A 26,803-nucleotide genomic window follows, 5' to 3' on the forward strand; every position below is an offset into this window, starting at 1 on the left:
AGCCACCACCTTGGGTGCTCCGTGTGTGAGGCGGGATGACAGGACGCCACCTGCGGAGGCCCTGTGAGGGGCGGGCTAACGAGCTGCACAGGAGCAAGTGCTCTGAGAGTGTCCCCGTGATCATTTTCAAGGCTTTTCTAGAATGTTGCTGATATGTGAGTTGCAATTTAAAAGCCAGTAATTAGATGTTTTCAAAATTTCAAAATTTAAAAGGTACAACTGAAACAAAGCAGTCAGAGAGAATCTGATTTTGTAGCCCCATCTCCTAGGTCCAGAGTGCGGGGGAGCTGCCCACCACAGAGGCCGGCAGCAAATCCCCACATCCTTCCAGACACCACACTGGGACCAGGGACAAGGAGCCACACTGTTGCTTTAATAGAAGGAGGCTACAAGCCAGGGTGGGCTCCAAAGGCCACCTAAAACAAACTTGGGGGCTGTGAGCTCGTTCCTGGCATGGGGACCCACTGTCTCACTTAGCCGCCATGGTTCTGGCCCAGGATCAGGCCAGACTAAAAGGTAGAATCCGGATCTTACAATTTCAAGGCTGGTTTCCCAGGCAAGGACATTTCTCTTAGGCCAGGAAAACAGCTCCCATGGCATTTTCCAACGTCCTAGCCATTTGGTCTTTGCAACCACTGTGTGGATATCCCCACTGACCATATACAAACCTCAGGTCTCTACGGCTAAGTGATTTGCCAGAGATCAAAACTCTGAATGGCAGAGCCTGGTCTTAAACCCATGACCACAGCTACACTTTTCATTTGGAGCTTTGGATTTTAGCACCCTTGCTATTTTGGGCATGTTCTTATCATCTGTGTTTTGGCCACAGGTAGCTTATCCTTTAAGGAGAGTCTAAAATGAGTTCAACGCTATGAACATTCCATTAAAAAAGAGCGATTTTACTTTAACAGATTAATAGGCACAGTGATCTATAACTTTACACAGCAAAACTACGTAGAAGAATAATACAAACTGCACAGGGAATAAGCAAATGCCTATGTATTTCATATACCTTCTTTGTGGAGTAATAGCCATAAAATACTCTACAGACATGAGGTACATATGGAGGAATTTCTAGTCCAATCTTCTACTTAGAAATTCCCTTCCCAACATTTCTGACAGTAAATATCTGCATTGCACGAAAGACTTCCAGTGGGGGAACTTGGTTTTGAAGTCAGTGGGACCCACTGTCCTCTCTAGCTGTGCTCCTCTCTCACAGCCACGGAACCACAAGAGTCCTGTGGTGTGTGGCTTGTCCACAACCCTCTTAAACTGGGGCCAGCAGGAGGGCATCTAATGCTACAAAAGTAACCTGGCCTGGAACTAATAAGTGATTACAGAAAGGTTGGTGGATACAAGGTTAATATATAATACAAAGCTCAATTGCTTTCTGATATACCAGCAATGAATAAGTAGAATTTGAAATTAAAAACACAATACCATTTACATGAGCATGCCCCAACATTACTTATATATAAATCTAACAAACTATATACAAGATCTATATGAGGAATCCTACAAAACTCTGATGAAAGATATTATATCAAGGAACTAAATACATGGAGAGATAGTCCACGTTCATGAACAGGAAGACTCAACTTTGTCAAGATGTCAGTTCTTAACTTCATCTGTGGATTCAATGCAATCCCAATCAAAATCCCAGCAAATTTTGTCGTGATTACTGACAAACTGATTCTAAAGTTTACATAGAAAGGCCAAGTCCCAGAATAGCAAGCACAATACTGAAGGAGAAGAACAAAGTTGGAGGACTGAACGCCAAGTCCCAGAATAGCAAGCACAATACTGAAGGAGAAGAACAATGTTGGAGGACTGACACTATACAATTTCAAGGATTACTATAAAGCTACAGTAACCAAGACAGCATGGTACTGGTGGAAGAATAGACAATAGAACAGAATGCAGAACCCAGAAATAGACTCACATAAATTCAGTTAACTGATCTTTGACAAAGGAGCAAAGGCAACACAATGGAGAAAAGATAGTCTTTTCAACAAATAATGCAGGAATACTGGACATCGGCACACAAAAAAATGAATCTATAACATAGGAGAAAATCAAGATGGACTTGGGTTTGGTGACAACTTTTGAGATATGACACCAAAGGCATAATCCATGAAGGAAAGAATTGATAGGCTAGGTTTCATTAAAATTAAAAATTTCTGTTCTATAAGAGAATGAAAAGACAAGCCACAGAAGAAAGAAAATATTTTCAAGACATATCAGATAAAGAACTATTTTCAAAAATATACAAAAAACTCTTAAAACTCAATAATAAAACAAAGACAAAATTATAAAGTTGGCCAAAGACTTTACTAGACATCTCACCAAAGAAGATGTACAGATGGTATATAAACATGAAAAGATGCTCCACATCACAAGTCATCAGAGCAATGCAAATTAAAGCAACAGTGAGACACCAAATTCCAGTGAAGTGGAGTAAGATCATTCCTGGTGGGAATGCAAAATGGTACAGCTGCTGTGGAAGACAGTTTGTCAGTTTCTTATAAAACTAAAATATACTCTTATCATACAATCCAGCAACTGCACTCCTTGGTATCTACCCAAAGGAGCTGAAAACATATCTACATAAAAACCTGCACATAGATGTTTATAGCAACTTTATTCATAATTGCCAAAACATGAAAGCACTTAAGATGTCCTTTAGCAGGTGAACGGATTAATAAACTGGGGTACATCCAGATAATGAAATATTATTTAGTGCTAAAAAAAAATAGTGATTAAGTCATGAAAACACATGGAGGAAACTTAACTGCATGTTACTAAGTGAAAGAAGCCGAACTAAAAAGGCTATATACTGTATGGTTTGAACTATATGGAAAAGGCACAAATATGGAGACAGTAAAAAGGTCACTGGTTGCCTGGGTTTGGGGAGAGGGAGGAAGGAACAGATGGGGGACAGAGGATTTTTAGGGCAGTGTAACTATTCACCATGACACTGTAATGGTGGATACACGTCATCATGCATTGTCCAAACCCACAGAATGTACAACACCAAGAGTGAACCCTAATGTAAACAAACCATAGACTCTAGGGTGATAATGATGTGTCAATGGAGGTTCATCAATTGCAATAAATTAACCACTTTGCTGGGAGATGCTGAGAGTAGGGTATGATATATCTCTGGATCTTCCTCTCAATTTTGCTGTGAATATGTAACTGCTCTAAAAACTAAAATCTATTAGTAAAAAAAATTTTAAAAAGTGACTCGGTTTCTGGAGAGCTGGTTCTCGGGTGGTGTCTGTTTCCATGTGGGTCAAAGCATTGACTCATGTCAAGTGACTTGTTGAGTCACCTCTCCGGAACATTTTTACATTTACAGCTGGCCAGGCAGGTCACCCACATCCTGTCTTACTACACTTTCCCCAAACTAAATCCAGGACTTGACATTTATTCCACTGAATTTGGTCTTGTTCGAGTCGGACCAATATTTCCAGCCTGAGGAGCCGCGGTCTACCTCCCAGCAGTAGTGCTCCCCCCAGCTCTGTGTAAGCTTCTATAAAAGGAAACTTCCTCGGAAGCTCACAAAGAAAGGAAACCTGCATAATGAACGTGCAAAAGGAAGTTGTGTCACTGAATCCTTTTTCTCCCCAGTAACCAGGAGACGTGAAAATGAAGCTGCAGTTACTCACCTGCCCCCTGCTTCAAAAGCTCAGCCGCAGAATTGGCTGCAGTCTGGGGAGAATTTTCTGCTATTTCCTCCATTGGATCTGTAGGAAGGGCAAGAACACATGGAAATGAGTCCTGCTCTCAACAAAGAATCCTCAGGAAAAAGTCAGACGGTCTGATGACAGAATTCCTAGACAGTGACATGTACTGGTTTTGCAGAATTGAGAGTTTTTCTTGGGGTAACACAATCCATCCCCTAGAAATTATGATCACATTCCGAACAAAAATAGAGATGACATGGTTCAACAAAGTATTTTCTGATCTCTGAATTACTCTATATGAATAATTAAATTTTAAGAGGTAAATCAGATTTGCTTCTATTTTAAATTAGATCATCTTGATGTGAGATTGAGACTGCTTAGGAAAGCTGGGATATACATCAAACCATCCTGATATGCTGTGGGTGTTATTTTTTTAAATGTTTTATTACAGATACTTTCAAACAAACATAAAACTAAAAAGAAACAATAGTTTGCCCATCACCTAAATTAACAGCATCAATATTTTGCCCATTTTTAGAATCATAAACATTAGATATAAATGACCCTGAAGGTCACTTAGTCTGAGTGTTTTATATTTTTAAGCTACAGAAGATTTGCTCTCTGGAAACTTTTCATCAAAATCAAAGATATCTGGAAGCTGCCAGGTGCAGCAGGTCTCCGCTTCTGTCCTTGACTCGTGTGATCTCCAGCCCTCTCTTGGGTTTACTCACAAAGTACATGTTAGGAAAAAACTACCAGTCTGATTTTTCTCAATGAATCTTTATGAATCCCGAAAACCGGTGTGCCTTGGCAACTGCAGGTGATCCTACACAGAGCCAGACCAGCACTGAGGACCCCGTACCTCTCTCCGGAATGAGCAGTTTGCAGGGCAAGGCCAAGGGCGTGATGGAATGTTGACACACCAAAGCTGTCAGGCTCCCTGGAGAAAGGACAAACAGCACAGAGTCAGCAACTGCCCTTTGTGTTTCCTGCTCAGCCACTTTATCAGCTGAAATGGAAGTGCTGCAAAGTCTGAGCCCTTACAGTTTGAGCAGCGAACATCCTAGATTGCTGCGGGGCTTGGTGCAAAACTTCGAAGTTCAACAACATAGACTGTTCAGAGGTAAATAAAGGAAACTGCAGATGATCCTTAGCATAGACACATCATTACCAAATTATAAAGAATAAGCCATACCATTTGCTTGATTCGAAATTAGGAGGGCTGTGATCAAGATAACTTTTACCACATTTATCACCTTGCATAATGCTTCTAAAAGGGCTATGATAACGAGGATGCCTTAAGTTCACACTGTGCTTTGTGTGGCTGGCTCAAGTTGTCTTTGCAACAAGCCTGGGAGGTAGGGAAGGCTCTGCATTCACAGGGAGGGAAGGGGGCTCTGCCAGGGGCTCTGGGGCCCTTCCTGTGCCCAAGGCATGGGGTCATACGGGGCCTCCTACCCTGTCAGGACCCTTTCCCTGCCAACCAGGATGAGGTCTTGTTGATGCCTACGATTTCTAGCCCTGGCACAGTGCTCTTCATTTGTTTGATCTTGACAAAGCTTTTAAGAACACTTTCATATGCAGTTTATCTTAAAGATAATAATTCAGACGAGAGGGATCTCAGAACTGGGGGCTGAAATATGAGTGAACCACCATGAGAGTGACGGTCCCAAATCTCCTGTTGGTCAGCGAGCAGAGGGAGCCCCAGACCTCCTGCATTCAGCACGCCCACGACAGCCTCTCAAGCAACTCACCGAAATAGGGTTCATTCGAGCACCCTTTCAACCTCACTCCCTTCGGGGTACACTCGATCAAAAAGTGCCGAACGAGTTCATTGGCCAAATCTCCACCTGTGGTAAGAAATTAAAGAAGAAGTTTTTTAAGAAAATGAGAGCGTGGAAGGATTTGAGCGAGAGAGAGAGAAAGAGAGAGAGAGAGAGAGAAGAGCTGTTGAAGCCAGGAACTACCCTCAAGCAGGAGTCTAGCCACACCACACTTGGAGGCTGCCAAGAACCATCCTAGGAGTGGCAGCTGGGCTACAGCATGGCTGGGTGGGCACAAGCCAGATGGACAGTGGGAACCCTGCCAGAGATGACACCAGGGATGGAGGGGTCCTTGGGAGAGACCCCCAAACATTCTGCAAGAATCCCCAGTGAAGGGAATGAGCTTGTAGCTAAGGGAGAGGACCACAGACTCCAGCTCTGACTTCTCCCAAAGAGAAGAAGTGAGAAATCATAGCTTGTAATGAACTGCTAAAAAGATCTGGAAAGAGGTCAGTCTCCTGGGTAGGTTTGGCCAGGAGCCTGGGTACATAAACCCCTGCAGAAAGCAAGCACTGCTGCATGGGAACAGCATTCTGCCACACGCCAGTAAGCAGAACCTCTGCGCTCAAGCCAACCCATAAATCCAAAGAGAGTGCATCTTAAAAAGCCACTGCATGGCAGAACTGTCCAACGGTGGAAAAGTACAGATACGTAACATGAAGAAAAGGAAGTCACTGCCCTATGCTGATGCATCCAACAGACATTCACAAGGGGCTGCATTTCTGTCCCCCTGCAGCCTCCTTCATCACCTTCCATGGGAGCGTGTCTGCTTGAACTTCTAATATTTCTGACATTGGAAACCTCCTGGAGGCAGCACCTGCTGGAGCTGGGTTGGTCCTCAGCATCTGGCCCCCAGTAAGCTACAAAAGGATGTTTATAAACAGTGACAAATGTCAATTACAGTGTGTGCCAGCATTTCACAAGGGCAGAAAAGCTTGCAGAAGAAAAAGATGATCCGATTCCACAAAAGGCTGGGGACACCGAGCGCGGGTCTGGATGCCACCTGTGAGAAGTGGCTCAGTGAGAAACCCTCTGGCTGAGATTCCCTGGAGAACAATATCATGAATGTCTGTGGCTGTCCCCTCTCCAGGTTGCGGGAGGTGGTGTGGTGACTCTCTGGGGCTCTTTACTAGTTGGTAAACTCTTCTCTCAAATCTATCCTTGGACCGCAAAATCCAAATGTCAAATCCAGGAGCAGGAAGATACAGCAGCCAGATAAAATTTCACCCAGAGGACACCAACAGCGCTGAGTTTCCTGAAGTCTGCTATTCTAATATCCTCTATTTTGTTACCTTCATCTTAGCACTGAGTCTAAAGTCTGCCTGAGAGGCAGGATGCATTGCTGGAGGTAAGACTAGTCAGGCACCACCACTTGCATTTCCAAGGAGGTAATGTACACAGAGGTTTTGCTGTCCTTGCTTTAAAACTTTAAACAGATGGACACCATGGAGCCGAGCAAAACCCAACAGCTGCCATCTCTCATTCCTGTGCCCAAGTTAATCTCTCATCTCTACAGAGTCACCAGGTCTTCTCGTTCTGAGACCCTTTCTCCTGCTCTCATCATTACCCAGCTTGCTTCCAAATAGACCTCCGACAATATCCACAATCGGGTCTGTTTCAGCTCTCTCACCACAAAAGCCAGCACTTCCACTTGAAGCTAGCACTTTGCTGGGCTTTTCAGGCTGGAGTTCTGGATGCTGAGAGATTTTAAGAGTCACGTGCTCCGTCCCTGCTACACAGCCTTCCTTTCCCTTCGCTTCCAGACACAGTCAGTATCCACGGGTTCGGAACTGTGCTCCGGCCAAGGCCCAGGCTCCTTCCCCACCCATTCGCTAGGCCTTCCACGCACACACCGCTACCTCTGCCAAAATGAACCCGTCCATGTTCCCTGGAGACTGCAGCAGTGCCTGAGGCCAGACCTCCTGGCAACCAAATCTGACATCCTGCAAAGCACAACTCCAAGGAGATTTTCTCCAGGAAGCTTTAAGCAAAGGTTCACCCAAAGATTTGGATAAATCCTCTCAGGTACTAGGCATGGAACACAAGTGAACCAAGCGGGTGTCTCACTTCTCTGTAAACATAGGGAGTTTAAAATCTGCACTTCTTCTGATCTATCCCATTCCTAGTGAGCCAGATACCCTTTGGGGGAACCAATGACTCAATGATGCTCCCTCCGTCCACAATTTCCATTTTGGGGGGAAAGAGAGGGTAAGAGAATCTTTTCCCTTTCCTTAGAGATTGCGGCATAGCAGCACACCAAGATAAGTATATGCAGGGCCAGAAAGGGCAGGGTAAGAAAAAAGGAACAAAAAGAATAAACCAAAAAGCAAGTGTCCACCAATGATAGAACAGACAACTAGACTGTAGTATAGGATGGGAAGAGAACAACAGCTACAGGCAATCTTAGAAATATGGTGAAGGAATATTACAATGTTGAGCCAAAGCAAGACACAAAAGAATACATACTCTATTGTTTCCTTATTTCAAGTTAAAAAATAGACAAAACTATAATGTTTACAGATTCACATTTTGATGGTTAATCTAAAAATGTTAACTTCACATTTTACTGAGTAGATTTACTGCTTACTGTCTGCAGTGGTATTGATAGAGCGGTTCTAACTATTTTGGGCATATTGGGAAATAGCGCAAGAAAGTAAACATACGATCTGGTCGGGAGCGCGGTCGGCAGCGTGAGAGAAGCGATGCACAGACGAGGGCTGGGAGGGGCGGGAAGGAACCTGGTGATGCTGTGTTTGAACTGTCGGTATCAGCATGAGCTCACGAAGTTTTAAAAATGGCATGTTCCCTAGCTCTGCTCACTGGCGAGAAGCAGTGATACTCCGCAGCAGGGAGCACGCCTCGTGAGCAGACCTTGGTTTCTAGATACCATTCTCCAGCAAACAGCACCAGGATCTGGAGAGAAACCGCAGGCCAGGGAAAGTACAAAGCAAGCCGGAAACACGACTGCCGTTTCAGAAGCTGGAGCTGCTCACAGACTGACGAAGCTGTCTCAAAAAGACACAGGGGCCGCCCAAAGAGCATCAGGGAGACGAATCTGGGACCACTGGAAGACCGAAGGGACAGTGGTGATGGATGACAACACAGCACGGAGGGTGTGGGGGGGCTTCCCGGCAGGGCTCCCTGTCCTGAGCTGCAGTTACACGTGCGCTTGCTTTATAGTCAACACGTTTCACTGTGCGTGGAGGCGGTAACAGACTTTGCTGTGTGCGGTTATGCCGTACGACAAAAAGCGGTAAAAAAAGACTAAGGAGAATATTACTGGGAATCTGTACATGATTTGGCGACAATTTGTTGCCCGTGTGGAATGTGTTGGGGAAGGAGTCAGGAAGCTGCGGTCCCCACAGGAGGGTGGCACGTGTCCCCACCAGCGCTGAGACCCGACTGGAGAGCACCCTGCGGCCTCACTTCACAGGGGTCCGGAAGGCACAGTCTTTACCTTGAGAAGTGATAATTCAACGACTCTAAGGTTTATACTGTATCACTTTTAATCAATCTAAAAACAGTCTCCTGGGGACAGATACAAGAATAGCCTGTGTGTCAATACTGTGCTGCCTTTCATATAAGAAAAAAGGCAACCACATAGCTGCCTGCATTTGGACAGACAACCGGTGAGGACACACAAGAGGGTCTCACGAATGTAACGTACCCAAGGGAGGGAAGGGGACTGTCATGCCACTACAGCTAAAATGGAAGCAAAATGCCCTTGGCGGGTGCCTTGTTCTCTTGTTCTGATTTTTGAACAATGGAACCAATTATTTATTCAAAACAATAGAAAATAATATTTACAAAAAAATAACGTTCTTTCTTGAACAAGGAAAACACTTAATAAAATATACCTGAAAATACACATCCTAAGAAGAAAACCTGTGAGTACGGTGATAAGCCGTCTGTCGTACCAGGACAATGACAAACCAGCAGGTCAACTGCAGGGCCCCTACCTTTCTTGTTCAGCTGCAGGACGGAAGGGGGCGGCGTGGCCACCTTCATGGCCAGTCCGTAGGCCCCTCGGAAGGAGTGACTGTCCCGAACGATGAACGATCCCGGCTCCTTGTCCTTTAACATGGCAATGGCTAGAGGAAGGGAGAAAAGACATGACCATCTGCCTGGGGGGACAAAGGTCTGCGTCCACTCATGGCCTTGGGATGGGTCCTCTTCTCCTGTTCCTTTTGCAGACTGGGTCAGTGGGGAGCTGGCCAGGGCTCCCCTGCTCAGCTGGAGGAACAACGTGTCCAGTCCCTGGGAAGTCTCTGCGGTGTCGAGTGTTTTTCATGGGTGGGCCTGACTGTGAGGGGGCCAAGGGGACGCGGGCATCCTTCTCCTTAGCAAACGGAGGCGTCAGGCATATCCTGGCCACTCCCATGGATACAGCATGTGATTTCTGTTAATCCCACAGCACCTGTGACCTGCAAATGACGGTCCCTTCCTAACAGCCCAGGAAACCAAGGCTCGTGCAGTGTGGGAAAGAGGACCAGATCCAAATACACCCACAGCGGTGGACTAGGACGTGGGAGGGGGCTGTCACAGCACACCCTGTGGTTGCCACTCTTGGGGGCTGTCTTCCAGTGTGGCATTTTTCTTGAGGATTTTAGAACATGGACTCTTTCAACACAATAACAGAAGTTTGTTACTACACAAAAAGATACTGAATATTTAGCACATATTCTAAGATTCACCCCAGGGGGTGGCAAACATGTGTCCCACAGGTGGCCTTCTGTCTGTGGCTCCGTAGCAGATGTGGCCAGATGAGCCCAGCCTGGACAGGGCTCTGGACTCCTTCTCCACGTGGCCACCACCAGTCAAGGGCCTGACACAGTGGGTCGCCCTCTTCCTGGTGCAGCTGGGAGGCATTTAGCTAATCATAACCACGGCTTTAAATAAAAAAACCCTCCCCTTCATGGTCAGAGTCTGGCATTTCCCAGTCCTTCCTCACGGTACAGGAGGAGAGAGGAACGGGACAGCGTGTTCGTAACCTCAACCTGGTGCTGCCCAGACACAGGCAAGGCTGCCAGTTTCCCTGATAACTAGAATAAATCTCCGATTTCTTTTATAGATGTTTACTCTATTTAAAAAAAAGGAGAAAATAGGGATTTAGAGTATACAGTTGTACGTAATTATAGCTATGGAAATGCTGCCTTTCTGGAATGTCAAAGCTCTGTCTGGAAGAGCTCAGGGTGCAGAACGTAAATTAGTAAGTGGCAGAAGGCCCGTCCCTCCTCAGTAAACACCTCCGCGGTGTCCTCTGTCAGAGGCCCCCGCGTGCCCCCACGCCTGTCCTGGCTCACTGGCACAGCGTTTGTCTGGCTGCAGGATGAAGCCAATGGGCTCCTCTGTGCGCTTCTCAACGCCCTGCACCACGGCCCTGTGTGCAGGACGAGGCCACAGGAGAGGAGCTCGCAGGGACAGGGGCAGGACGGCACAGACACGCTCACAGAGCGCCCACGACACCGCCCCTAGAGGCAGCCAGGCCTGCAGCCACCCCACGCAGGGGCAGCCCAGGGCTGGGACAGGGGCCTCCCGGGGTGGGTATAAGCCCTGCATGCTGATGCAATTTTCCTCATAGCGTGTTTTCTAAACTTGGGCCCTTATCATGTATTACACTTTTTGAAGTGGGAGAAAAGATCACCTACAAAAATTCCTATTTGAATGGTGATATACCTCACCAAAGCCTGGGTTTTTTTTTTTTTCCTCAGTTATGTTTTTACTTCTCTCTGGTAAATGAACCCCTGCAGCCTCGAGGGACTCAGATTTTGGGCTAAACATGGGCCAGGCAGCGGGAACACCAGCTCTGCTCTGGCCGACTCTCCCCAAGGCCCCGGGCAGCCCCGCGTCCCACAGAAGCCCAGAAACCAGGGCTGCAAGGGCACAGAGGTGCCGTGTTCTCCGGGACCAGCAAAGGGGACCTGGGGAGAATTTGGACTCATCGTGTTTTGGAACAGAAATGAGCTGAGGAGCTCGCTGTGCTGAAGTTATAAAACTGAGTGTTTGTACACTGCACACGGCAGCCGCACGCTCTGCCCGGCGTCCACACTCACTCCCCGGCTGAAGACGCAACGGGCGGGGGTGGCAGGGCCACGTTCCCATCCCCCACCGCTGCCCTCCCTGGACACCCTGAGAAAGCACAACCGGAGCAGCAGCGCTGGGTCTCTGCTTCACTCTGGGCTCCCCTTTTCCTCCATGTTCCCCCAGGGACATCCCAAGGCACTGAAGACGTGACAAATCACACTCCAAAGACCTTATCGGATCGGACGGCTCTTTTCTCCTGCATCACCCTGAAATGTCTTCATAGCTTTTCCAGAAAAAGGCACATCGGACAGTTAACATAAAAACAAACAAAATCCAAGGGCAGCCACCTGCCACCTGGGGAAGTGGGCACACCTGGTGGGATGTGGGTCTGTGCAGGTGCCTTCATACAAAACATCCAGAAAACAGAGGAAGCTACACTTTTAGGGCTCAGGTGGAAAAATCAACACCCAACATATGTATCGGCCGTTCTGAGATGGGGTCACCCAAACGAACCTTTTAAAACACGTGTGCCGAAGGCCAGCAAGGGGTGAGCACGGCAAGGGCAGCTCCTGCCCACACGGGCCCTGCGCGGCAGGCTCTACCGCCTCTGCCCTGCCGGGGAACCCAACAGTGCCCCAACCCAAGTCTGCGGGCTCCTGCGGCCCCTCTGCTACAAGGACATTGCACAGTGAGAGGAGGGGGCGGCCCAGCCCCACACATCACTGGTCTAGAAGACGGTGCCAACACAGTAGGAGGGTCTGTGCAGAATCTTCTAGAACATGGTGCTCCACAAGCACCTCTCGGTCTGGCCAGCTGGGGGAGGGGGTGCCCGGGCTCTGGAGGCCACAGTCATAGGGATTCTTGGGACAGAAGCAGGGTCGGTATGGTGGCGACAAGAACACGGCATGCGGCCCCAGTGGAGCCCTGGGATGTGGTGAGCAGCCTTCACAAAGGCCAATTCAGGCAAGTCAGTCTTCCCAGGCCATGGGCTTCTTTTTTTTTCTCTCTTGCATTTAAAATGACAATAGCGTCTTTGAGCTCATGGGCAGAAATGCACATTCTTATCATTTCTCTTATCTACACAATGGAATAGCAGAATTTCAGTGACAGAGTCGGATGGGGCTGTCTTAGCCCCTTGACGGTCATGTTGAGGCATTTCTAAGACATCGTCACAAGGAGAGAACGGGATGATTTTCTCCTGAAGTTGAGACAGGGAGGGCTCCTGATGCCCACGGGCAGTTCTCACCGCTTTACACCAGCCCGCGCCCTTTCTCACTCCACACCCCCCAGGCAGCTGCTGGGACTGGTCCCCCTTCCTAGGAACCTGCGTTTGGCGTCCAGCCCTTCCCTCCCCAGCCACGCACGCACCAGCCCTCTGAGGCCCGGCCCGGGAAGGTCCGGCGTCCAGGGCAAGACGCACTCGGCTGCATCCCAGCTCCAGTGAGGAGGGCAGTGCCTTGTGTGCGGAAAGCGAAAGCAACACCCCAGGGGACTCAAATGCTGCCCCGGCCTGGGGCTGGCTCCAGGGGGGACTGCCACCCTTCCCCTCTCCCACATCTCTTCTATTCTTGTTCCAGTAAAAAGTGACGTCCTACTCCGTTGCTACAAAATATTAATGATTTCAAAATTTTTAATACTGCCTTAAGGCCGTACCAAGGAGAGAGAGGCCCTTCCTGGTTTGTGTGTGAGGCACTCGGTCACCTCCACAACTGGGGCTCATGATTTAGTGCTTTTCTTCCGGACTTGGACCAATGCAGGTGTTCACAAACGCACGGGCTCCCTGGCTTCACAGGGCATGCCGTCTCTCCTCCCTCGGGACCTCATCCTCCGTGGCTCAGGGCCTCTCTGGGGACTCCAGGAGAGTGTGTCTCCTCCTCAGTCAGCAGCTGTGGGCTGGCAGCACGGGCAGGTGGAAGCAGCCAGATGTCACACCCCACACGCTGCAGTGCTTAGGGCTGGTGCCCACTCCTCACCACATCCCTCACAGCGCCAAGCTCTCCTATGAAAACGTACAGGTCACAGCATTTCCCCGGGAGGCATGTACTAAAGCGGGGACCCTGTTCTAACTCCATCCATACCAAGGCTCTGGGTCCCTGACGTCCCCACTGCAGGGCCTGTCCTCACACAGGAGTCTAAGTCTCAGTGGGACGGATGCCCGACGAGGCCCTCAGCCTCCACACGTACCTTGTTCTCTTGAAATATCCGCCTTGTACCAGAACTTGGAAGTGTCTTGAACAAATTTCACGATCACAAGTTTATCACCCGGACTATCTGTAAAGCAAAATTTAGAAACAGTGGCTGTGGAGGGCGGTGCTGTTCTTTGCTGCCTCTCACGTCTGCAATGATCCTAGGAGTCCAAATTCCACGAGAGGGGAGCGAGGGTGGGAATGTTCTAAGGGGAAGGAGCCCTACTTTCAAAATGATGGGGTTGGAGGAGGCAGCAACTGTTTCGTAAAACAGAACAAAACAACAGGATGCTTTGATTAGGACTTTGCAGTACATTTTAAAAATACATAGTTAAGAAAGTAGGAAGCAAACAGCAAGGCTTGTGTTGTTTAATCAGCGTGTGTCGTGTTACTTCTTATACACTTGAAATATTTCATAATTACATTTCAGATGAATTCATTTAATTTGAAAAAGAAAGCTATTTTCAAAGAGTGATATTCCCAAGTGAAAGGGAAAATAGACCCACCAGAAATGTCTGCACTTCCTGCAAGTGGAATGAATCTGAAGTGGCTAAACGCGGAAGCCAAGAAGAGTAGTTGGGAAGCAGGGAAGTGTCTGGCTTTGGGCCAGCAAAGGGGAAAAGACCCCCAAGGGCCCTGGATCTCTCTCTCAGGGTGCCCAGCCCAGCAGCGGGGATGTGCCCACCACCCCCTCCAGCTGCAAATCCCGGACCCTCCCTCTGCTGAGTGACTGGACAGAGTGGCCCTTCTGCCCGAGGGAAACACACCTACCTGGCGAAGGTGAGGCCGTTTCTGAAGACTTGGAAAAGTCCGGAAGGATGTTTGGGAAGGGAATGCTGATGGTACTCCCGCTGTGGGGGCTGGAGAAGCCACTGGAGGAGGGGGAGATGGAGCCCAGAGAACGGTCCCCTTCGGAGGCCCGCTTCTTCTCAGGGAGGGGCGGCTGCCCAGGCAGGGTCACTCCCTGGCCCTGCAGGCCTGGACTGTGGTGGCTGCTGTGTCCAGGAGCCACCGTGAGAAAGTTGTGGGACAGGAAGCCATTGTCAGCAGTCCCTGCCGCTGTCAGCGGGACGCCGGGGGCCGGAGACACTCTGTGGGAATTAGCCAGCAAGGCCCCCAGGTCCTCCTCGGGGGCAAGGCCACTGCCCACAGGGGTGGGGCCAAAGCCCAGGAAGGCCTGGCTGCTTGTGGGGGGCAGAGTGTCCGGCGGCTCTGCCAGGGACAGCTCGTGGCTGCGGAAAGAGGCCTGGAGCTCCGACGGCGGGAAGCAGGACAGCACCGGGGAGTCCTTGCCAGGGCCAGAGAACTCGGCACCGAGGGGACTTCCTGCGGGCCGGCTGCTCCCCAGCAGGGGGATGGCGGCTTTGGGGCTGCTCTCCACCCACGGGCGTTCTGCAGCAGACGGGCTGTTCAGAAGGCAAGCCAACCGAGAGAGCACGTCAGGCACGAGACACTCGGCATCAGCAGCCGCCACCCGACATGGGGAAGACAGGGCCAGCAGGCGGGTGCTGAGGCTCACTGCGTAGCTCAGGAGGTGTGTTCCAGAACATTCGAATTCAGGCCCTCGCCGAGCTCATGCTGCTCACCTTTCCAGCCCCCACTTCATACCCGACGCTCAACCCCACATCTGGGGCCCTGAGGAGGCTGCCCCGACACAGGCCTCCCCAAACTCTGGTAACGGCCCCCAGGTCCTACCCTTCCTTGACCGTCACCTGGTGGAGTCCTTTTCTTCCCGCAAGACCAGGCCCAACTGCATCTCCAACTTTGAAGCCTTTTCCCAGCCAGCCCCTGTCCAGTACCTGCGGCCGCGTACATGTGCACACCGGGGACTGGGAGTGCCCTTGACTCTGGGCCCAGCCACCGGCACGGACGCCACGCAGCTTCGCCCCGTGGGCAGGGCTGTCTGCTCACCGTGCGCCTGCTCCCCTCCCACAGCCTGCCCTGCCTCCCATCTCCTGCACCTGCGCCTGACACGCGCTCAGCTCCCAGTAAATACTTGCTGGGTGAGTCAGCTGATTAAGGGATGCCCACACATTTAGGAAGACGGAGCAACATTGGAAAGCACCCCATACGGTGTACGCACACTGCATTAGCAAGCACTTATGGGGTACGTAGTCTATGTGCAATGCCACGTCCTTAGGTGAGAACTCCCCTTTTAAGGAGAAAGGAGCAGAATTAAGGAAGTTGAATCGAGAGCTACGTGCCCACACAGTAAAGCACAGGGGACTTATTCCTACTCTGGGCAAGAGGAGTCGTCCCACAGATGGATTTCTGTGGTCTTTAAGGGGACCTTGTGCCAAGTACAAAGACCCATCTTCTTACCTCTCTCTCCTCTGCCCGGGGCCGTTGCTAGAAATGGTGCAGGAAGACGCAAAGGCCTGTGGGAAGGAAGACGCTGCGGGCGCGTCGGCCCGGAGCATCACGGATTGGGGTCCGACGGGGCTCTCAGACATCCCCGCCGCGTGACTGAGAGTCTCGGGGCAGCCTCGTGGTTCTACAGTGACAAAACAGAAAGCAGAGAAGCTTTAGTTGCAGGGTCCGGGGCTCACAATCGTGACCTCCTCTGTGTGTTCTACAGGGAAGGGTGCCGATTTCTGAGCCTTTCTGTCATCTGTGGCCACACTGAACACGACATTGTTCTTAACAGCTGTGGCAGGCGGCTCCAGGCCCCAAAGCGCAGGCTTATTCTGGGTCCTCGCTGCTCCCGAAAGGGAAGACACCTAATTTAGTCCCCACACACAGTGTCCGACCCGTTACCACGAGCTGGGCAGCATCGGTGGCCCTGTGGCCACGCAGGAGAGATGCACACTGGGCCACTAGGCCAGTCCTCCCGGGCTCGTCACCAACTGAAGGCCGACGTACTGCAACTGCTCTCCACTCTCACGATCTAGGCCACTCCTCGCTGTAGGAAGGGCACGGCCTTTTTCCTCCGCAAACCAGCAGGCGACTTCCACGGAAGGACCCACTGCCCCTAAGTGCAGGACCCGGGCAGCCGCAGTGTCCTCAGCCTCCCTTTGTTCCCACCCTCCCGAGTTGGTCACTCGCACACCTGTGCCGTGTGCTTCCTGGCCTCCTGCTGGGGCTGCCACGCCACGAGGGGCAGCAGCCACCCTCGCAGGCCCAGCTGGGACGCGACCCTGCCTGTGCCCAGCGCCGAGCACAGGCACGTTTCTCTGATGGAATTTCTGCTTCGCTTCCTGCCCAGTGTCTCTGTTCCTTCTAGATATTTAAAAAATCTTGGCTTTTTATTCTTTCCTTTTTTTTTTTAACTAGCCATTATGAACCGGACAAATTTACCATGGTCAATAACCTAAAATTATTAGAAATGTAGGTCATTTTGCTTTCTGGTTTAAAACTAGGGAGGACTGATAAAGAATAATGAAGTGGAAAAATGTCCACATTACTCGGTTCCTGAAGAGGGTGTTAAGCCCCCAGCTCACAGGATTATCGCCTAGGGGATTATGCTTGAAATACGTGTTATTTTAATTATACCGAATAAAGGCTACCTTCTTTTCTCTTCAAATAAAAATGAACAATATAATTTAACACCAGAGTCAAACTCTATAAAAATGTCATTTGCTGAGAAAACTCTGAAAGGAATTGTCAGCAGCATATGTGACCTCTGGAGAAGGAAAGATCTAGATGTTCGCATTAGTCCAGGTGTCAGGAAGAGCCCGGGCTCTTCAGACCAGGGAGGAATCAGGTCCACACAGCACATGAACCCACTGGCCACTCGCCCGAATGACTGCCACACACAGCGTGCACTCTTGTGATGTCTTCTTAAAAAACTGATTTCTTTTCAAAATTTGCACTATCAGTTCACAAATGGAATTATTAAAAACTACACTTCGCTCCAATGAGGTGAGTACTTTTCCATTGTATGGATATACCACATTTTGTTTACCCAGGAACCTGCGGACGGACATGTGGTTTGCTCACATTATGGAACTGCTACATACAAAGCTGCTGTGAACATTCATAGACACTGTTTTGTACTGACATATACTTTTATTTCTTTGGGGTAAATACCTAGGAGTGGATTGGTTGGATATATATTTCTCTTTTTCACTCTCCCACATGTCTAGACTATATTGACAAGTACTTGGTAACCAGCAAAGACATCTTAAATAGAAAGTAAGTATACATAAACATAAATGCAGATAAATCATTTTATTATCAGGAACAGAAGTGAGGGTGTGAGGGACAGTTTGAAATCCCATGTGTATTTGTTTTTCTACCCCAGCTTCTATTGAAAGAATTGAGGGACAAGCTTTGAAGGCCATCCAGTTAGTTAAGTAATTCACCAAACACTTATTTGAGCACCTTCACCATGGGTCATACTGGAAGGAAGGGCAGTCGCACAATTGTGAGTGATCACACAACAGCCTCTGCTCTTGGAATTTGCAGATGATGGATAGCAGCACTTATACTTACGGCACAGACTGTTTACCAAGCCGGTCCCAAAGGTCTTACAGTGTAGTCGATACAAATACAACATTAGCCCTGGGCTTTTCTATAATGGAAAGTTTGTTAAGTGTTGGAAAAATTAACACTGAATTTGGCGACCCATCCTTCCCCCCAAAATGGACAAGGCAGTGTGTTTAAGGTTTTGTCTTTGATTTTCAGAGGTTTTACTATTAAGTGCTTGTAGGTAGTTTTCTTTTTTATTTATCCTGTTTAGGTTTTATGAATTTTTTTTTTTAATTTGTGGCTTGATTTCTTGAGTCTTTTTTGGGAAATTCTCAGTATCTATAGTTTCCAGTATTACTTCCACCTCATTCAATTTCTCCACCCCTTTTTGGACTCCAATTATACATATGTTAGAATTTTTTTTTATCATGTCTCATATGTCTTTATGTTTTGTTTTCTGTTTTTTTCTCTATTTTCCATCCTTTTGCCTCTCCGTGCTTCAGGCTGCAAATTCTCTTCCCACTTATCTCCTAGTTCATGCATTATTTCTTCTCCTGTGTCTAGTCCACAAATAAAATCATGAACTGAATGCTTAATTTCATTTATTTTGTTTTTAAGTTCTAGGGGTTCTATTTGATTATTCTGAATGGAGTCCATTTCTCTGGTGAAATTCTCTATCTTTTCTTCTGCTTTCTTAAACATATCAAGTTTAGTTATTTTAAAATTTGTTTAACTCCAATTTCTGAATCTGCTGTGGGAATTTGTTTCATCGTATGTGTGACCACGTGTGTGTGTGTGTGTGTGTGTGTGTGCGTGCGCGTGCACATGTGTGTGGTCTTGGTTTTCACTTACTTGTCATGTTTCCTGATATGGCTGATCAATTTTTTTAATTAAATATTTGAAATTGTATTTTCAAAAAAATATACGAAGACAGAGCAGGCTCTGGAGAGAGGCATATTCCCCAGGAGGACACAGTTCTTCTGTCAGGCTCACTATTTAGGGCCCATCAAAGTCATCTGTCTCTGGTGCTCTTGTTTCTGTCTGTAGCCTTTCAAGTATCTCACCTGGAACCTTCTGGTGTTTGCATGGCCCCTTCCTAGGTACATCCTGAACTGCTGATTTCTGCTACTTGGCACCACCCGGGGACTGCCAAGATGCCTGTTCATATTTTTACCTTCACGCAGCCGCTTCTGCCTTTGGCCCTGTGTCTCTGCAGCTCAGGACCCAGAAAAGCCCCAAGGGGATATGTGCTCAGAGGGCTTGCCGCCCCTCTGCAGTCCCCATTTCTCTGAGAGCTTGGCCCCTCCAGTCCTGGTTGCCTTGGTAGCTCTGAACTCCAATTTTTATCTCCCCAGAACATGTGTCGATCACAGCCCTGACCACTGGTTTGGGTCTACACCACATGCTCCCAAATGGGCCAGGGGCTCCAGGGAGAAGCCGCCGTGGGTTTCCTACTCACGTCAATGCCATCCTCTTCCCTGGGGATTTTGGCCCAAGAAGCCTTGGCCAACTTGGGAAATCCAAATGCCTCTAAACTACTGGTTTTAGTCCTTTCTCTAAGAGCTTTCACAGCTATTCTCAGTGGGAGTTTAGCCCCTACATTGTAGTGGAAAGTGACACTGCTCTCTCTCTCTCTCTCTATGACCAGCTTTAAACTGAGTGCAGCTAGCATGGAAATCTTCAAGCATTTACAATTTCGGCGTCTCCAGATGGTTGACAAGCATGCTTTTCCGCCACCTCGAGGACCCACAGCAAACCATCCAACATTCAGGTCTCCTCTGCTTCTCTGTTTGAAAAACTGTTCAGCCTCTTCCTATTTAGTAATCACAACAAATGCTTGTGTAAGTCATTCATCCTCCCTTTTAGTCCACACGTGAACCCTCTGGGGTGGGCAGCAGTACTAGTCCCACTTACAGTGAGGCAGTAAGCTGAGAAAGGTAGAACAAGTTACCTTATTCGTATAATCAATGCAGTAACCCCAGATTCAGACACAAGCCTCTGACTCCACATCTTGAGCTGGTTTTATAATTCCATAGTTACATTTTACACGTGATTCTTACAGAATATGTTCTAGTCCTTTGCTCTTGTTCATCTCAAATACCCTAAGCCTTGGGGATACTAATTTATAGAGTTAACTTTAATAATTTACAATGATTTTATAATTTAGTTAACTTTCATTTCAATGAATTGTTCTTCCTTTAAATATGAAAGACGAGAGACACACGCTCCAGGCCAGAGTGGAGTGACAGAGACCACATTTATACCCAGACCGAGAAACAAAACACAGACAAACCCTATGGAACAGCGGTTTGCAGACAGGGGCATTGAGCAATGACAGACAGTGATCTCTGGGACACAGGAAATGAACACAGTGACCCCGCAGCTCCTCAATGTACCACCTAGAGAGAGTTTCCAGGCAGGAAGAGGAACCTAGGTGGACTCTGGGAGGCGGAGTCGGGCGGATGGCGTGGACCGTGCAGGGGGACGACCACGGCAGGCAGGATGGAGAGGGGAGCCCTGCAGGACAGAGCTGTGCGGCCCTGCAGGGGAGCCGCTGTGAGTGTCCCTGAGCACTGATCGGCACCCACAGGAGGGAGACACCCCAGTACAGGGACAGACCCAGATGAAAAGGTTCCAGGGACAGGCTCCCTGTGCTGACCCAGGGCTGGGGATGGAGCCTGTTCTCACAAGGAAGAGAGGACAACATCCAGATCCACGGGGCACTGAGGCTCTGTCTCAGGAGTGGGGGACAATAGCACTAGACTGAGCACACCCCCAGTCCCGCCTAACAGAGCTGACGAGCAAGACATGAAAAGATTAAACTGTTCCCAAGCCACTTAACTGCATCCCAGAATAAAGTTCTGGAATATTTATAGGAATACAAAAATATCCAGCACCCAACGAGGTAAAATCACAGTGTCTGGCTTTCAATCAAAAATTACCAGGTATGCAAAGAAGTGGGAAAATATGCAATGTCACAAAGAGAAAACCCACATCAATCAGAACTGACGAGGACATGGCGCTGATGCTGGAACTATCAGACAAGGACATTAAAACAGTTATTTTAACTATATTCCATGTGTACAAAAAGTTAAGCAAAGTCATAGAACATTTAAGAAAGACCCAAGTCAAACTTCTAGAGGGGAAAACTCCAATGTCTGAGATGAAATCTATCATGTCCAGATTAGCCGTTATAAAGAAATGATTAGTCAACACAAAGACATGGCGAAAGAAACTATCTAAAATGAAACAAAGGGAAAAGAGAGTTAACAAAAGTGATCAGAGCATCACTGGGAGACAACTCCGAGTGATCTAATGGACGTATAGTCAGAATCTATGAAGGAGGAGATTGAGGGGGCAGAAAAAATATTGGAAGAGATAATGGCCAAAATTGTCCAAATTTGATGAAAAGTATAAACCTATAGAATGAGTTCAGCCAACCACAAGGATAAAAAACACAAACAAAACCATAGCAAGACACATTATATCTAAACCGCTCAAAGCCAGTGATAAAGAGAAGGTCTAAAAAGCGGCTGGGCTGGGGGCTTGCGTGGCGGAGGGGACAGGCATGCTGCATTCGGAGGAGCAGGTATGAGGAGGACAGCAGCTTTCTCACCAGAAACAGTGCGAGCAAAATACAGCTGAACAACATCTTTCAAGTACTGACAGATAAGTACTGTCAAACTAGAATTCTGTACCCAGTGAAAATATCTTTCAAAAGTGAAGGCAAAATAAAGACTTTTTAGACACCACACTGCATCGAGGAGCATGTGAGGTGCGGCCTGCGAGCTGCAGAGAGACCCACAGGAGGACTTGCTTCTGCCTGGAGGGAGCCTGGAAGGCTTCCTGGAGGAAGTGGCATGTGATACAAGCCTGAAAGTGTGGGTGGGACTCTGATGGACCAAATATGCGTCACAAATGTGACAAGCGTGACCCCACAGGCTCTCTGTTCATGGGGCAGAGGCTGCCCCCACCATGCACTGCTGTGTCCCCAGCGCTGAGCTGGCACCTGTAGGAGCTCCAGGTCACTCACATTATAAATTAAGGAGTGAATTAGCAATGTCTTAGAGATTAGAGGGGGGAGTTTGGAGCATGATGTGGAAATACTGCTCGGGGGGCTGGCCCAGAGGAGTGGGCAGAAGGCAGTGTTGATCAGCCCCTGGTGTCCCACACCAAGGAGCAGCACGGAACTTTGGAATAAAAGAACCTGTGTTTGCTAATCAAGTCTAACACATCCACCTTATAGCTGTTTGAGCATCAAAGGGATCGTACGAGAGAGAACGTGTACCGAGCACAGCATAGCACGCAGTGCCTGTTTCCACAACTGATGCTGCTATCTGGGGTCCCCACCCAGCCACAGCGGCCATCCCCAGTGGTGGGTATCTGTTTGCCGAGTCCCCGTGCCATGAGGCTCTAGGGGAACCCATGCCACGACTCAGAAGCCCCGAACACACTCAGATGGCACCTGGGATGTTCATGAAACAAAAAGAGGCTGAAGAAAATAAAATCCCACTTTGTTCCTGTTATCACAGTGCTTGTCCCAGAAAACAGCAAGCCTGGCACTTCCCATGAAAGTGGCTTTGTTTATCGTTCAATTAGCACCAACTCTCTGTGGCTGTGTTGTTCCCTCTTGTCAGATCAGTGTCTGACCCGGTGACAGGACTTAACCCTTTATCTGGAGAAGGGGCTGCCCAAAGCATCGGGTTCCCTGTTTATTCCGAAGACGTCAGCAAAGGGAAACCTGAGCTTCCTAGGCCATATCTCCTGCAGGCCCTGGCCCCTGCCTGTGCTCAGAGCAACACCACACAGCTTAACGCCACGGCAATTAATCCACTTATTAGTTGGGCCTTGGCATTCCCAGATAAGTGGGGCCCAGGTAAGAGGACTCACTGCCAATTCCAATGACTGTGATGGCAGACAGCAAGGAGGACGCTGATGGCAGCTCCACTTTACGCAACGCCTGCACCCTGCTGGCAGGCTCTGTGCTCGGCACCCACCCCCTCCACTTCCTTCTGGCCTGTGCAGTCCCCACGGATGTTGCCCCTGCTTGGCAGGTGAGGGGACGAAGCAGAGAGAGTTTGGGTCCCCCTTTCTAAGTGCTCCTGTCCATGGCCCCTGCTGGCCATGCAGAGAGCAGAGAACAGGAAGCCCACAGGGCAGGGGCAAGTACATGGAAAATCTTAATCCAAGAACAGACAAAGGCGCCAGCTAAGTGCCTACGATCCACAGACTGCAAACCCTCCTGCATGGGTTCACTTTGGTGCCAGAAATTTGCTCCCTGTAAGAGCAGGCAGAAATGTTGTCACTTAACTCGTACATTTGTTGTTCACAGTTAAACTACAGGTGAACGTCAGTCCCCTGTCCTTAGCTGTGCCCCTAGAATAAGCCCAGGAAACAGCTGCGGCGGGATGAGGAACAGCCAGTACCTCCCCCGTCTTGGACAGGGACACTTGTGGAGGCGTTAACTCTGCGGCCCTCAGAGTGGGAATGTGACAGGCAGGGCCTCCTCACGGAGCCTCTGGCAGCCTGTCTCTGGGACACCAGGGTGAGGATAATGGTACCTTGAAACAGCTACATGGAGGGTCTCCCAGGGCAGGCGAACTTCTTAGGAGGCCAACGCCACACTCCCAAGGCCATGCAGCCCTCCCCTCCCAAGCTGTGTCTCCACGACGTGGGAGGCAAGGCCAGGACGCTGCTCCAGCCCCGCACGCACGCTGCCAGCACCCTGCGCCCCGCTCCCACCTCGGGCCCTGAACAGACGCTCCTTTTAGCTCCCGGGCATCCTCCTGGCACGGTCTCAGCTCTGTCCTTAGTTCGCACAATATTCTCACATTTTTCCTTTGCTGCTGAGGCCCAGAGGCATAATACTGTCAGTGTGTTTGGAAACCCAATCTCATCTCGCTTGCTGGCTTCCCCCCAAGCCAGCTGGTGCTCCCGGCGCCTGTGGGGGTGAGTGAGGGGCCTGGAAGGGGCCCGCTGCCCGGCAGGCCCCGGCCAGCAGGAAGCGGGAGGTGCGCGCCCGTCCTGCTGGGATCTCAGGAATGTCTGTGCTCATCTCCTCTCGGCCCCGCTTCCTGTACTTCCTTTACCCAGAACAGGGGTGAGTGAGGGTCACCGGCCCCTTTCCAGACGATCTATTTTTATGCAGTCGTCCAAGCTTCTGTGGGAAGCTGGACACCACTCGCTCTCCACTGGCCGCTACTGACACGACATGCAAGTGACCAGGAAGAACAGAAAGCCAGGCTCACTCTCCGAAGCCTGGGAGCCTGGCCAGAGACCTGCAGCTAAATGTGGAAGGAACTCCCAGGCGAATTAAAGACTCATGAGCAGCCAAGCATCAAAGTCATCCCTGGGGTGTGACTCTTATCTTAGATGCAGGAACCACAACTTACTAAACAAAATTCAGGACTTGTGGCATTAAAAAATAATTAAATAACATCAACATTTCCCTGTCTTCCTAATTTCCATGGAAATAAATCTTACAAAAGCATAAAAATGATTCACTTATATGTCAATTAGTTAATAATTACAAATTACCTTTAAACTTTTTACATCATCTTTAATGAAAAATGAAATAAATTTAGCTGAGGTCAATATTACAGTCTCCTATCAAGGAGGAGACTGAGTTTTGCTATTTAACTACTAAAAATTCAGTCTTTATCTTTGGCCCATAAATATACAGGTATATTCACAACACACTTTTTCCATATCCATGTATTAATATCTATGCATCCATCTATGCATCTATCACCTGTATCTGTTTTTCATCTCTCTCTCTCTAATATCTATTGTCTATCTCCTTCCTTCCTTCTCTCCTGGTCATAACCCAGGATTATTATGTAGTTAAATAGGAAGTTTCCTTATCTACCATTTGACAGAATTCTAAAAACTGAAACATCTGTAACTTTTCTGTCTCCTTCTGTCCCTGTACTTCCAGGTGTGGAATCGGGGGCCGTGAAGAGGGGGCGGCACGGATCTCCAAGCTCTAGTCCCGGCTCTTCTGCCCTAGGCTCGGGTCCAGGCACATTCTCAACCTCTGGGAGTCCAGGTTCGTCAGCCACAGGCTCCCTTCAGTTGAGATCAGATTAGGTGATTTCCTAGCTCAGAATTTTAAAATTCTATTTTTAAAAAGCAAGACATTGTATGGGAGGTTCCACAGTAGTGTATTTTTTTTTAAGAGAGTCTTTATAATTCTTCTGTTATTTGTCTATGAACAACTGGCCATTTAACCAACCTCCTTGAAAGCAAGGAAAAAACAGGCAGGCAGCCAGATATAATGAGAATTAATTAGCAAAAACCCCGAAACACTGAAAAAGCCTTTTCATTTTTTTTTTCTTTTTAAGAGACTTGTTCTGTCACCCAGGCCAGAGTGCAGTGGCATCAGCATAGCTCACTGCAACCTCAAACTCCAGGGCTCTAGCGATCCTCCCGCCTCCGCCTCCCAGAGTGCTAGGATCACAGGCGTGAGCCACCGTGCACAGCCCTTTTCATAGTTTTTGATGAGAATCAAAGTCCTGCAGTTCAGGCCCTGAAGAGACTCTATAGACAGAGACAAAAGGGATAAATGGATGCTTTCTTGGTGTTGAGACTTTTCTTTTGTAAATCTTGCTGTCAAAATCACATAATATAAATTTGTCCAACGACTTAAGGTCCCTATTTTCAGTAAATACCAGGAATGCTCTCGCAGGGGTAAACTGGCTCTGTCTTCTTGAAGCAAGCAAGGTTCTCACTCCCCCCGCGGGGCAGCAGCCCCCCACCCCGAGCCAGCGCTGGAGCTGGGATTCCTGTCTGCCCAACAGCCAGGTGACCCTTCTGTGATGTTCTCATCCCAACTGGAATCATCCCCTTCAAAGAAAACATGCCGCAGTCTTCCTTTTAACCAATAATACAAAAGGAACCAGAAAATGCAAATAAAATAGCTCATTATAATCAGGGCCTGTTTTCTCTTATTCTTTGAACATGTCCCATTGATATTCAAGGTTTTGATCCAAACAGACCGGAAGGAAAACACATTCCCCAATGTAGTCGGTGCTGTGTGGAGAATTCTAATGTTGAAACAGTGAGAACAGTTTTTTTCTTCCCAGAGAGGGTTTGCGAAGCGGTTTTTGCACTTGGGGTGGACTCGGCTCCTCCACGGGCTGGGGAGGCTCCTCAGCAACCCACAAGGGATGAGCTGCACAGAAAATGTGCTTTGGTTTGAGTTCCCAGGAAAACAAGTGACTTCCTTCCTGCTAGACTTTAAGGAAAGATGACATTGGGGTGGAGCTACTGAGGCAACCCTAGAGACGACAGGAAACCGGGGGTGTGCAGGAGAGAGGACACATCTGCCAGTCACTGAGGACTCCTCGTGAAACAACATCTGAGGCCAAAGCCACTCATGGCTGCTCAGTTCCACTTCCATTGTTTTTTCAAATTATAATAAAATACACTTAAATAAAATTTACCATCTTCACCACTTTTAAGAGCACAGTTCAGTGGCTTTAAGTACATTCACACCGTTGTGCAATCATCATTACCATCTGTCTCCAGAGCTTTTCATCTTGCAGAAATGAAACTCTGTCCCCACTGAACAATAATTCCTGATTTCCCTCCCCGAGCTCTTGGGAACCACAATTCTCCTTTCTGTCTCCACCAGTTGGATGATACTAGGGACCTCATAAAAGTGGAATCA

General features: G+C 48.6%; 1 protein-coding gene across 1 annotated transcript in view; it reads right to left on the reverse strand.

Moving 5' to 3' along the window:
• Positions 1–26,803, reverse strand: part of TNS3 (tensin 3) — a 260,707-nt gene that overhangs the window by 11,467 nt on the left and 222,437 nt on the right. The window contains 7 exon segments of the mRNA XM_045565361.1: positions 3,672–3,749; positions 4,552–4,629; positions 5,444–5,539; positions 9,472–9,603; positions 13,721–13,807; positions 14,494–15,128; positions 16,045–16,216. Of these exon segments, the coding sequence (XP_045421317.1) occupies positions 3,672–3,749; positions 4,552–4,629; positions 5,444–5,539; positions 9,472–9,603; positions 13,721–13,807; positions 14,494–15,128; positions 16,045–16,216 (1,278 nt within the window).

This window comes from Lemur catta, chromosome 11 (assembly GCF_020740605.2).
Source record: "Lemur catta isolate mLemCat1 chromosome 11, mLemCat1.pri, whole genome shotgun sequence".
In the NCBI taxonomy this organism is placed as follows: Eukaryota; Metazoa; Chordata; class Mammalia; order Primates; family Lemuridae; genus Lemur; species Lemur catta.